At 36.0% G+C, this 14,366-nt stretch overlaps 1 protein-coding gene across 1 annotated transcript in view; it reads right to left on the reverse strand.

Moving 5' to 3' along the window:
• Positions 1 to 14,366, reverse strand: part of LOC109097469 (PDZ and LIM domain protein 5-like) — a 77,518-nt gene extending 63,152 nt beyond the window's left edge. Inside the window, 2 exon segments of the mRNA XM_042765705.1 lie at positions 8,450 to 8,593; positions 14,211 to 14,366. Of these exon segments, the coding sequence (XP_042621639.1) occupies positions 8,450 to 8,545 (96 nt within the window). The 5' untranslated portion in view covers positions 8,546 to 8,593; positions 14,211 to 14,366.

Genomic DNA, 14,366 nt, shown 5'->3' on the forward strand with positions numbered 1-14,366 from the left:
ATATATATATATATATATATATATATTATATATAAAAATGTAATAGTTTCAACAATCTCGTGATACTAAAATAACACTGGTGATAACACGCAGAGGAACTGAATTACAATGACAGGAAGAGGAACTGAACTGCAATTAAAAAAAAAATGAAACACAGGTAATTAATTTTATTAAGTGTCATTCCACCCTGGTCAACATTTAACGTTTGTTTCATGTTTTCTAGCTATAAATTACAGTAATATTAACTTCTCTGAATGGCAATTAATTGTAACCAGGCTTCCTTATATTCCCATTCAAACTGCAATTCTGCATCCTCTTTGCTGCCTCAATTCAAAATACAACTCAGATTTTGGAAAGACATTCTATGATTAATTTTAAAATGTGAATAAGATTTTTGATTGTAATTATTCAGATATATTTTAAACAGTGCACAACCCTGTTACTTCTAAGTATTCAGCCAATGCATTCTGGGATTGCCCATCTGTAAATTATATGCAGTGCTGGGTTCAGATTGGGATAAAAGACGCATCAGTATCATAATGTCTTTGCTCTCTATGATGCTGTCTAGTTAGGCAGCTCACTTCATTTCAGAACAGAGACCGTTGCGTTAATATACATTTGCATCAACACACGCACATCTAGAAGAGCCAAAAGCGGTTAATCTCTTGAACAGGACGCAGAATCTGATTCAACATGCTTAAACCATAATGAAAAATGAGCTGCTGTTTTTATTGGTGTGTTTCACAATAGCAGTATCTGATTAAGCTCTGTTACCAAGAGACGGGCTGTGTATTGATTTAGTGTGATGTGAAGCATGAACACTCATGCTAGTTAATCACTGACATTGAGATATGTACGAGCCAGTGAAAGTAACAATAAAAAGACATTGAGTAAAGATACAATCGCTTCAATATCGTCATTCTGGGAACAAAAACAGAGATAAGGACAACAGCCGTGCACAGACTAGTGTTATTTTAGTTTTGAAATATTATTATAGTTTTTCATAATATTTTGAATCCGTTTTTCTTATATTTTCCATTTTAATTTTTATTCAATTTTTGTGTTTTAATTGTAGTTAAAGTTTTAAAAAAAATTGTGTTTTTTGTCATTTTTAGTAGGTATTTTTTTTATTTGTTTGCTTTTATATGTGTCCATTTCTTTTTTTATTTTTGTTTCAGATTTATTTGAGTTATTTATTACATCATGCTAAGATGATTAAAATGAAAAATGGCTGCATTTTTTATTTTTGTTTCAGATTTTATTTTCAGCGTTATAGTTGTTTGTTTGTTGTGTATTGTTATGGTTTGTTTGTTTATTTTTTTCAAGTAAAGATGTTTTTGTAGTTTTAGTTTTAGTTAAGCATAATAAGCCTAGTGTAGGTGGATTTCATGTTTCTTGAAAAATGTAATGAATTAAATTGAGATCATACTGTAGCACATTTGTTCAATTTCAATATATTAATTAAATTATGGTATTGTTATGTATTCATGTATATAATTATATATATTTTGATTGTAATTTTTATATTTATATTGTTTATATAAATGTATTTTATTTTATTGTAATTTTTTACATTTTATATTTATATTGTTTATATAAATGTATTTTATTTTATTATATTTATTTATAAATATATATTTAAACAAGAAGTTTATGAAGATTAAATATGAAGTTTTAGTGTTAGTCAACTATGATAATCCTGCAGACAAAGTGATCAGTCACGAAATTCACTAATTCGTTCAAATTATGCAATGTTTTTTTAAATAAAATCAATCGTGATCATTCAGAGCACCATTTGAACAAATACAGACTTCTCTAATTATGCAATTATCCACAAAAGACAGCAAACGAAAAGCCTTCCAAGTGATTTATAACTTTAATTTGGCCCGAAATTTGCATGTTTGTTGTTAGATGGCATTTATTTTAAACAACTGAATAATGAATGACATCTAACATAATGGAAAGTTGAAATCACGCGTACATTTGGATCATTTTGGCTTTCCCTCACAGCCGTTAAAGATAACCAACTCCCCTGATAAACCATTCCTGTCATTGCAAGCATTATTTATGGTGCTTTAACAGGCCTGGTTAAAATCAGCCCAAATAAACCATCCCGTTCCCCACGTCAAGCCGGATCCCTCCCACATCTGGAGGTCAAATGACTCGGAAAGGCCACGGACAAACAAATATTACGAGGAAATCAGAGCGTCATCAGATCAGTGCCGCTCACTGAGTAAATAGTTTACGCAGACATTCTTGTGGGCTCTTAAAATAGAGTGTTAGTGTTTTGTCTAAGAACAAGAGGAAAGAACATTAAATTTTCATGTTGATAAATGGGCTCTCGGATGCATTCAGAAAAATCTCCCAAGACCCATCTGTTACTCCGCTAGAGAAACAAACCAGACTCCAGCGCCTTCCCTGCAGCGTCGAGTTTTTGTTATTTACACACAGAACAAAGGCTCTGAACGATTCTGAACAAGTGTTTCGTCTGGAGGTTTAGCTGATGCACACGCTCAAATCAAACTCAGATGAACTGCTCTGCTTCAGCACCTGCCGCAGGGCTCTACGGCCATCACAAGGATCCACTCAAGTAAAGTACAGTAAACAAATGACTAAAAACTTCCTCAACACATCAGACACGGCTTCAGGACATTCTGCATTAGGAGCGAAACATACTTTGTGCACATGTTGAACACAAACAATTATAGTTATGCAAGTGCAAAATTAAATTGAAAAAACAAATTGAGATTATACTGTAGTACGTCTGGTCAATTTCAATAAATGCTTACATATACGTGTGTGTGTGTGTGTAAAAATATAAAAATTATTTATTATAAAATTATTTATTTATAAATGTATAAAAATCTTTGTCTAAATATAAAAAAATAAAAAATATATATATAAAATCCTAAAAAATTGATTGAAACTAAACATTTAAAAATACATTATATATTTTACATGCTATAAAATTATATGCAAATTTAAATATATATATATACACACATTTAAACTAAACTATTTCTAAAAAAAAAAACTAGTCATTTATATATTTTAATATACTGCAAAATTATATTTTTATATAGTATATAATTATATAAAGGAAAAAATTACATATATTGTATAATGTAAACACATGTAATTGTTTATATAAAATTACATATTTGAATATTTAAAATCTATAAAATAAAAGGAGCTGTAGTGGCGCATTCATGATAAGCCGCTATCCAGGTAGGGGTGAAGTAATTGTTTGTATAATATTTTATTATTTGTTTATTTTCGCAAAACAACAGTCCATAAAATCAACAGCTGAGCCATAGCTTCACCGCTAATCATAAGCACATGAACAAACTGTCTGAAATCTGTATCCACTTCCCCTACAGACTCCATCTACTTCCTCACCTGCGCTAAATACGTAATTACAATAATTGAATAAGTGTCTCCATTCAAAAATTCATAACATTAAAAACAAATCCTCATAAAAACATGAATAATACACATAATAACTCAATCTATTCAGTCCAAAATATTAGAATAGAAATGGCTCCAACAGAAGCTACACACAAAATAAATAAATAAAACTTTTGCCCACCACCACTATAATTTTCAGCCAGAACTTAATTCATAACACAGATGACCTTAAAGAGAAATCCGATTATAAATAGTCCTACTTTTCAAGAATAGTTTATTTCTAAATTTAAAATACAAACACACAGTAGATTATCAGGTAAATTGTCTTGAGCAAATTAAACTTAACACACGTTTATATCTTAAATCGGACTGCTTCTGCCACATTAATGCAGGAATGCATGCTCGCAGTGTTTTGAACGAGCACTCAAAGTACGCTTGTGACCTAACGCATCTCTGAAAGAGCCGGTCCCAGACTCTGGGACTCGCACACAAAGGCGGCTCTGTGGTGAAGGTCTGGCCCGTGACCATGGCAATATCAACACTTCACCGTCGCTCCAAAAGCAACACGGGCAGCTGCCGTCTCAACCTCCAGCGAGCGATGAGATTAACAGCAGGCTCCCGGATGACAAAGATCCATCTTAATGCAGCGAGGCATGCTGGGAAACCGGAGGCAGCGTCCCGGTCGGATCAGAGCGCAGAAGCGCTGATGCAATGTGACTTATCTGAATCGGATCAGAGCGCAGAAGCGCTGATGCAATGTGACTTATCTGAATGACTTCAGCCGGGCAGCGTTCAGTTTGTAGATGGGAACGCTTTACAGGAGGACAAATCAAGCAAAAATGCATTAAACGCTTCTGAAAACCGATGAGAAGGTTTGTTACAGGAGAGTCGTGTTACTCGAATCGACAGTGACTAAGTTACACTGTTTTATATCCCAACACCTTCAGCTTTTATGTTCCCGAAGGGTAATAAATCAAACGCTGAATCTCTTACTCTAGTATAAAGTCACACTACTCTAAAGGATCAAACAGAGGATGCCAAGAACCGTATTTGGTTTCTCTGAAACCATCTCCAATATCCCCGTGATATCCCTCAATACTCTAAAGTAAAGGCAGAATCGATTTTATTTAAGGATTTGCTAGTTAGGGTGAGATTGATTATATTCAATGATCTGCACATTTATTCAATTAAAGATAATAAATGAATCAAACTAAATAATTATTGAGCAAACAAATAAATAAAACACATAAGTAAACAAAAACAATAAATAACAAAGATAGATAGATAGATAGATAGATAGATAGATAGATAGATAGATAGATAGAATTAGTTATTTAGATAGATAGATAGGTAGATATTTTTTTTTTTAAATTAATAAAAAACAAGCAAGCAAACAAACAGGAGTTGTTATAAAATTTTGATTTATAGAAAAGTAAATAAAAAACATTCTAAGCATCTGATTCAGCATTCAGCTGCCACTGTGTCTGATCGGCAAAAAAGTTACTCAATACTCTTAAGTACAGGCAGATGGGCTTATACGATTTGTACAAGCCCAAAGCATTTATGACATCCGTACTTTATGAAACTCAAGCAGCGGTTTTGGCTCGTCTTCATGCTCGTAACGTGGGTTTGTGTGACTGCGGCATGCGTTTCAGGCCTCGACACATCCAGGGTGCGGCTCCAGCGACTCGTATGGGCACTCACCCGGCTGGCACGACTCAGCGCATGAGAAAGTGTGATGTAAGAGGAAAATCGTTCTGCATGAATCAAAAGGAACCTGAGATAATTGCCCCCGGAGCTGAAAAGCAACCATACCAAATAAGGGATGAGAGAGATCTCATTCCACAGTTTTCCACTGCAGATTAAGCCGCTGGTGTCAGTCGCTCCGTCTTTCTCTCGCAGCTGCCCGAAGAGTATAAATAACTTCCTCTGACAGGAAGTGCCATTATCTCCCACAGGAACCTTGCTGTGGTGGGCAGCGCTCGAGAGCGTCACGGTCCGGCTCGCACAGCTCCACGTGTCCCACAGACACAAGACCTCTTCAGACGGATGGAGGCACGTTCATCAGCAGCAAACACTAACACACGGCTCACCGTGCAGCCCTTCTGAAATATTCACAGCACTATTAATACCTACAGCAGATAAGCCATCCGCCGCTTATCACAGACTGCTTTCAGCCGGGCGAGAGCAGGAGAGGGGTGGTGTTAACAAAATTATGAAATGTTTACTGATAAAGGGCTTTGATTTTGTTATAGATGAGATAAGAGGGAAAATTTTGGGTTTTACTTTAATACAGCAAACACCATTCAGTCGCTTGGGGTCGGTAAGATTAGGAATGTTTTTGAAAGAAGTCTCTTCTGCTCACCAAGGCTGCATTTATTTGGTTACATATACAGTAAAATTGTGAAATATTATTAAAATTAAAAATAGCCATTTTCTATGTCTGAATATATGTTTAAATGTAATTTATTTCAGTGATGCGCAGCTGAATTTTCAGCATCATTACTCCAGTCTTCAGTGTCACATGATTTTCAGAAATCATTCTAATATGATGATTTGCTGCTCGAGAAACATTTCTGATTATTATCAATGTTGAAAACACTTGTTTTTTGTTTTTGTGGAAACTGATACATTTTATTTTTCAGGATTCGCAGATGAATAGAAAGTTCAAAAGAACAGCGTTTATTCGAAATGGAAATCTTTTGTAACATTATAAATGTCTTTACTGTCACTTCTCATCAATTTAATGCAGCCTTGCTGAATGAAACCATTCATTTCTTTCCAAATAAAAACTCTTACAGACCCCAAACAACATTTAAACGTTTGAGTATTAAATGAATCAAAGGAATGAATATGACAAAATACTGAGTAAATTTAAAAGGACATTTTCAACAAAGGATAAAACATAAGTTTTTCTAAATATCTCTAAGTACTAATATGCATCTTTAAGGTACTAATAAATACGGTACAAAGCTGTACCTTTTATCTTTTGTGCTTTAGAGTACTGCTCAGGGATAGCTTTGTACTTTTTTATAAGATTGTACAGGTTTGTAAAGACATGATGACAGAATGATTGTTTTTGGGTGAACTCTTGCTTTAACTCCGCGCGTTCGGTTCTCAGTCTACACCGGGACTCACTCTTTTTCTCTCCGGTCATTACACGATGCATGGCACACAAGGCCACTCTTTCCACTCCAGCCAATCCGGTGGCCCATAAAAGGGCGGCTTTTTGTGGAGAAGCACAGATGACAAGAGACATATACATCCCTATATCTCAACATCCCACTCCTGTCACTATCCATTACATGCAATTGAGTCGTGGATGAGCAGAGCAAGAAGATCTGTACAAATCGCCCCGAGATATAAGGTTGCTACATCCATGCGGCACTAAGCATTCATCAGCATCCGTGCCAACATCTCCTCGCTCCACGCGCGCCTGCCAAAGCTGAGCTCAGATTTACGGTCGCGGTGCTTCCAGACAGATATTCCTGGGGTTTAAAGTCTCCACTTGAGCGTTAAGAGTGCAGCTGGCGCGCTCGAGCTCCTGTGCAAACCTGCAGACAGATCCAACTCAATCGCAGATGATATATAACGTCCCTCCGAGGCCCGTGTTGCATGTGGAAGCAAGGTGAGAGACCTGCATTTAGGGGCCGTCCATGAAAGATCAATGGGGAATAAGCTGAATAAATGAGCCAGATGGCTCGTGTTTAAGCAGAACTGATGGGTGAGGTTTTCTTGGAGCGGCTTTATGGCAAAAATATAAATCTGGCAACCAAACACATTAAACTTTGTGTCTTACTTGGACAATCTGTTTCCTGTGGCCTCAAACAGATGCCTGTTTTTCGTGGTGGAAATCCTTTGGTAATATAACCTCTAAAGCGCTTTATTAAAGGCAATATCCTTGAATGATATTTTAAAATTTAAGTCAACAGGCAACAGAGACCGCAACTCATTTTACTGCCATAATGAGACGTCTTGTGAAACAGTTTATGCAATAAAAATAAAAATTGTGGGCAAATTGACTGGATCGACGGGACCAGAATTTGGTCGGAGCTAATGGAAAGTTTGCATTGCCAATAGCTTTAAGAACAACCAAAAGCCCAAGAAGTGTAAATCTAGTGAACAAAATTACTGACAAAACTGTTAGTTGATGAGGAGTTCTTTGATTTTTATCAACGATAACAAAGATGACCTGGAAAATGTGCAACATGATGATGCTTTATAATCAAATGAAAAAAAAAAAGTAGGAAAAATAATTATATTTTAATAATCCAATTAAACAGACAATAACAAAAAAAAAAAAAACTAAACAAAATACATTTGAACTGTAGTGTCTACAAAAAGTTAGAATATTTTATTAAAATAAAAAAATGAATAAAATAATTGATTTAAATATTGACTTAATTTAACATATTTTCATTTTCTGTTTTTGTTAAATGTAAACATTTATGTAAAATTTTATCCTTCTTATCTGTAATTTTATCCATTTACTTGCTATTTCTTTGTAGCTATGTAAAATTTACCGGCAATTTCTGAGTGACAACTATTTCAAAATAAATCTTAAAATACCACTTTTATTTCACCTGGGACACTGCTGGAAAATACAATACAAGAAACAAAAAAAACCCATAATAAATGGGACGTTCTGTATCAAAGTATGACTGAAATGAATCCTTGTGTTAACAAACTTTCAAGACTTTAAAACGTTCAAGTATATAACTGACCAACTTCTAAAAACAAATTTATAGTTAAGAAATATGTACATGGTCAGAAATATGACGTAAAGCTGACGCGAAGCTTAAGAGGTTAATACTGATTACAGGATAAACTACAGATAGAGAGAGAAAAGCAGAGACACCAACTCTGTAACCAAAACATGAGCATCATAACAGGGTCCATCATCACCCAAAAGCCTGATAGCATGTGCTTAACAACATGCTGAGGATGCACAACTCAAAGAAGACCTACATGTCTCTCATGCACCTATTATTGACATTTAAAGGGCCATTTAAAGTTTGCATGACATGAAGGTGACACTCACTTTGGAGATGGTGAGAGGCATGCTGAAGTCCTTGCCACCCTGTAGTCTGAAGCCCCAGGGTGAAGGTCCGGTCAAGGACACGCTGTAGTTACTCATGGTGGAGCGGGTCACTGTAGTGGGTACTGCCAAAGTCCAATTTACAGCCTGAAAAATGACAGCAAAGACTTGTTGTTGTTGTTGTTTTAGCAGGACACACAGTAAAGGTCACTGATCATGCAGAAACAAAACACGATCTAATGACGCCTTTGACACGTAAACATGTCATTTCGCAACTTTGGACAAAATCCTTGCCTTGGAAGCATCAAATGAAGTTAATAGGGCCCCTATGATTTCCGCGATGCAGAAAACGTGGACGGAATCGCGGAATCCAGGCATAAAAACGGAATTTAACGCGGAATGTCACGGAATTTTGAATGAATTAATCAAAAGTAGGTCATTACACTTAAATCAAATCACGATATGGACTAGTATCTGTAACTATTAAGCCGTAAAAGTCGATCTAAATATGAATCCTGCATGTTCTGCGTCTCTCGGGTTTCATCTACTACACATATACTGAAGCGCGTGTGACACTCGCGGTGATTTCAGCGTCTGCTGTCTCACTAAATCTCCAGAACTGCTCTGAGAGTCACTTCATAAGCATTTGACCGTTTAATTTGAGTAAAACTAGCATATCACATACACAGAACTGTAAAAGTATTCACGGCAACCCGTCAAAATAAAAGTCTGGTTTCATTTGAAGTCTATTTTTCAGTAGAATGTACATAGCCTACTACTACTAAAATGAAACAAACATTATTTTTTAGGGAATAATCACACAACATTTCTTCCATGTTTTAATTTTTATAGCAAATCCCCTTTGTTTGCCAAAAAAAAAAAAAGTTTGCTTAATTTTCAGCAATTAAAAGATAAATTAAATTAATGTTTTATGCCTTGATTTGATAACCAGACAAATTTAAATACACATCACAGAATTTCTGAGGGGAAAAAAAATCTAGGCTACTTTAAGAAAAAAAATAATAATAAATTAAGTTGTTTTATGCATTCAAATAATTAGACATGCTAAAACACAGAATTTGGTAACAATAAAAAATATGGTGAGAAAAAAAATGTAACATTTCATAGGGCCCTACACATGTAATTTTTGTTAAACTTTAAATTAAATTGAATTAAATTAAATTAAATTGATGTGAAAATGTATAAGTTTCATGGTTTTAATTAATTAAACTTGCTTTTTGATAAATAAACTTTAATTTAATTATTAAAAGGAGTGGGAAAAAAATTAAAACAGAAAAAAAACTATCCAAAAAAATTTTTAAAACGGAATTTGGAAAAAATTTAATGGAATTTAGGAAAAAATAAAACTGATTTCACAGGGTCCTAAGTTGGTACCCAATCAAATAAATAAAAATAAAGCAAACAAACTAAAATATAAATACATGAATGCATGTAAGCAAATAAATAAGCAAAAAAAAAAAAAAAAAAAAAAAAAACCAACAACAACACAAATACATATTACAAAAACAAACACACATAAAAACAAGCAAAGAAAATAATACGAAATCCAATTATTAGGCTGAAATAGACAAACAGAGAAGAGCATCTGAGATTTGACTGATTGATCTGGAAAATGTTACAGGTTTCTAAATAAATCTAGGGACAAGACTGTTCATAGTCTAAACTTATCTCATAAGTACAGATAAAACAAAAGAGCAATCTCTATTTATATAAACATGACGGGATGAGGGGATCTTGGTGCGCACGGGCAAGTATTTTAAGAGCTTACGGGTGAGCGGGCAGTTGTTGGTGACGTAAAACCCTGGTAAAATCCAGCACAGGCCAAATAGAAACATTCCAGAGGAACGGATTAGACTCTGGGGGGTCTCGCTCAGGAATGTCCCGCAGCCACAACACTAACGAAGCAACGTTATTCACCTGCTCAGACTTCACTGTGTGTCAGTAACTGAGGACATGCAAAACATTCCTGCTTTATTTCAACTGATCTGGTTCTTTCCACACCCTCAAACATGCATTCATATTCGTCAAACGCTGTGACCATGTGTATTGATGTTTATTTATATATCACACTGTGGATTTTCCATTTTCTGTTATAAAAATGGACAAATGGAAAGATGAGGGCCAGTGAAAGTCAATGAAGTATGTGGATGACAACATGCACCATATAACCTCAACATTAACATTAGCAGCCATCTATTTAATAACTGAATACCAGAGTTGAATGGAACAAGAACATGAACGTCACTGGTGACTCAAAGAGGTGTTGTGTGCCTCATGTTGTGTCTGTGACTATTGAATGAATAAGTGAAGATGATGCAACATTCTTTAGACAGCAGTTCCTTTGGAAGCACTAAGGGTGCGGTTATAGGGAACAGCATGTATTGAGAACTTCCCGAATAGAGTGAATGAAGAGTTTTTCCATGCTTGAAGCCATCAGGGCTGTTTGTGTTTGTCACACTGGCTTTCTAACGGGTACATTTCCGTATCATTTCAAATCTACATTAACAACAGGGTTGTGATTCAGACAGAGTCAGAATAACATAAGCGGAGCTCCTTCAAACTCTCTTTAAGCTGGGGTTCACAAACTTTTGGTCCATGACTGTTAGCCTGAAAGCATCTATATGAACAAACACTTCAAAAAGTCGACAAATTTTACGCAAATGTAAGATTAGATTTTATAATGCAAGAAACAAATACACCATTAAGGCATTTTAACATTAAACCATTGCTTCTGGCTAAAATGTGTGTCCATAATCCATAATAACACTTCCTGCATTGTAAAAGTCCATCTCCTGTTGTCTCTCAAATCAAAATCCCATTCACTGCAGAGGATCCATTGGTGAGCAAGTGATGGAATGCTACATTTCTCCAAATCTGATGAAGAAATAAACTAAATCTAAATCTACATCTTGGATAGTCAGAGTAATTGTCAGAAAATGATATTTTTCGGGTGAACTATTCCTTTAAGCACATAATAATGGTAATTAGTTACTTTGGAGCTTGAAACATGCCCAGTCAAATACACAAAAACAAACTTTTAAACTATAAACAAGGGGTAACCACAGAGGCTCAATATGTCAGTCACCATATGAGCTAAAACTGTGAGAAAAACAAAGAAGCTTTTCCACTGATCTATCAGTCACGGTTGGTTTTTCTCATGGTGCGAATGGCGCCAGGATGCTCGGTGACCGTTACGTCGTGATACCAAAGGCACGCCCTGGAAATCGGACAGCCTTGCATCCAGCAGACCAATAAAAGCATAACATTTTATTTAGTAAAATAAAGTAACTATAACATTTTGACTCCCAGCACTTCATTTTTGGACCATTTTCAGTTCGCCAAAGTACCTTTCAGTATTCAGTTCTTAAAAGAACGTGAGAGTGAAGAATGTACTAAAAAGAACCTCTGCGGAATGGAAAGCTTTCATGTATGTTAGTGGTTCTTCATTGAACCATCGATGCTAATAAAGAACATTTATTTTTAAGAGTGAATATTAGCTTAAGCTCAAAGCCAAACGTCATATCGGCCAAAAAAACAGTTTATGGAAAGTTCCATTTAATGGAGGAATAACCTAATTCTTCATCCATCCAAGCTCTGAAATAACACGCCTATGACAGCCGTTAAATCACTGCATGTGTAGACAGGGTTGAGCTACAGATCCATAGGTGGCAATTTGGGAATTTATTACGCCAACACATAAAGAAACAAGCTCTAACAGGGCTGGACTTTCAATGCAACATTTAAAAGTTTAATGTTTAGCCATGCAGGTCTGCCCTCAGAACCTAGAAACTACCAAAGTGACCCGTCAACACATTCTCAGACGCTGCTCTGTTTGGTTAGTCAGCTGCGAAAGCATTCGGCACTTGCCAGTAAAACACAGGTGTGCTCTGTAATGCTGACCAAGTAATGATTACCCGCGTTTCATTGGCTCTTATGTAACAGGAACGCACCTGAACAAAACATTATTGTGTTTTACTAGACTATTACCAACTTCAAACTGAAAAAATCCCAATGGTGAAGCTCCCACAGACATCACCTGCAGACTGGAGACGCAAAACCGCACCCGAGCCGGGTTCAGTTCAGGCGTGCTGGATCACGTCCGTCTGTAATAACTCAGTCCTGTCTATTGAATGTTAAGGTTAGGGGGGTTGGTGAAGTGTTGCTGTGTTTCAATTCCACCTACACACATTGGGACGATCCTGTTTTTGATCGACTACTTCCCCAGGTGTCCCTAAAGAAGGTTTCATCAAGTTCAGCTCACTTCTGGGGATGATTTTGTATGAAAATATAGTATGCGCACACACGCAAGCAAGCATACTACTCACTTTCTTGCTTTAAGGATTAGCTCACTTACAGAATAAAAATTCCTTGATAATTTAGCAAGTAGTTATCCAAGATGTGCATGCCTTTCTGTCTTCAGTCGCAAAGAAATGAAGGTTTTTTGAGGAAAACCATCCAGGATTTTTCTCCATATAAAGGACGTCAATGGAGGACCAATGGGGCGATGGTCCAAATTCCAGTTAGCTCTTAGTCAGTGTACTCCAGTTCAGAAACATTGCATAGAGCAAAAAACTCCTCCAACTTTAAACTCATCTGAAACTGCAATTTGGACCTTCACCCCATTGGTCCCCCATTGACGTCCATTATATATATAGAGAAAAATCCTGAACTAATCCTTTAAGGTCGCTGACCTTTAATCATTTGGAACCACCAAAATTACATGAAATGACTGTTAATTATGTTCCTGGTGAATTTAAACCGTGTGTTAGCTAACCTTACTATTATTATCCACTCCATGAAGAACCTTTGACTTCCATGCACTATTAAAAATAAGTTCTTGATTGGCATCTACGTTTCCATGACGAAACTTTACCAATTATGGAAACCTTCTATTCCACAAAAGGTCCTTTAGATTATTAAAATGTTCTTTACACTAAGAAAAAAAAAATGCTGATTTGTTTTTTGAAGAACCCAAAATTGTGCTTCAGTGGCACTGTTGCTGGGAATGTTTTTTTTTTTAGAAGTGAATGACTTTTTCATGAAAAATCGATGCCAATAAAAAACCTCAAATGTCTGTTATTGGACATGCAACATCACTTAGAGCAAACCGATTCAAATTGACAAAGTGAGGATTTCATCTGCTGTAAGTTACTGACGCACAAACCGACTATTTTACTCTTTTCTCATGTTAACTATTAACATTTCCGTTTTGTTTCTTACTTAAAACTAAACTCTCAAGGACAAAATGACAGCAGAATGACACCTGAAACCTACACATGCAACAGGCAAACATAAATCCCTAAACAAACTACGCAAATTATCAAATAAATAGCAATAAATCTACTTATCTAAAGATATACTGACACGCCTTTACGAAAACATGAGCAGATAACCACTTCCTCATTGGATGATATTCATAAACCGCTTTAACTTTCAAAACCGAAACAGCGCGAAAAAATAAATAACCGTTAAACTTCCTCAGTAGTTAACCGATGGCCACCGGTAAACATTACCGTGCACATTACAGTCGGATTGCGGTTTAATATTAAAGGTTTTCGTTATGTAAAGCCTCTTTTGAAACTTACAACAACTTTAATTCGGATCAGATTCAGAGGGTGAAGCTAGTTTGTTGTTTTTATTAATATTATTACTCCACGCGAATCGTAAGACTGTCAGCTTCATGCGTTACAGCGTCGCGCCGCGACCACGTAAAGCACCGAGAACGCGAGCTCATGTCACTCACCTCTGAGCTGCTGCGGAGTCAAACCTTGAGTGAGGAAGACAGAGACAGAACACGAGTTTAGAAACTCCGGCGAGCGCCTGACTGACTTCCGCCCCTTTAACACGAGCCGAAAGGAAATTCCCTCCTCAGCTCGGACGCGGTGACGTCACCGATGAC

This window comes from Cyprinus carpio, chromosome A10, assembly GCF_018340385.1.
Source record: "Cyprinus carpio isolate SPL01 chromosome A10, ASM1834038v1, whole genome shotgun sequence".
Taxonomy (NCBI): Eukaryota; Metazoa; Chordata; class Actinopteri; order Cypriniformes; family Cyprinidae; genus Cyprinus; species Cyprinus carpio.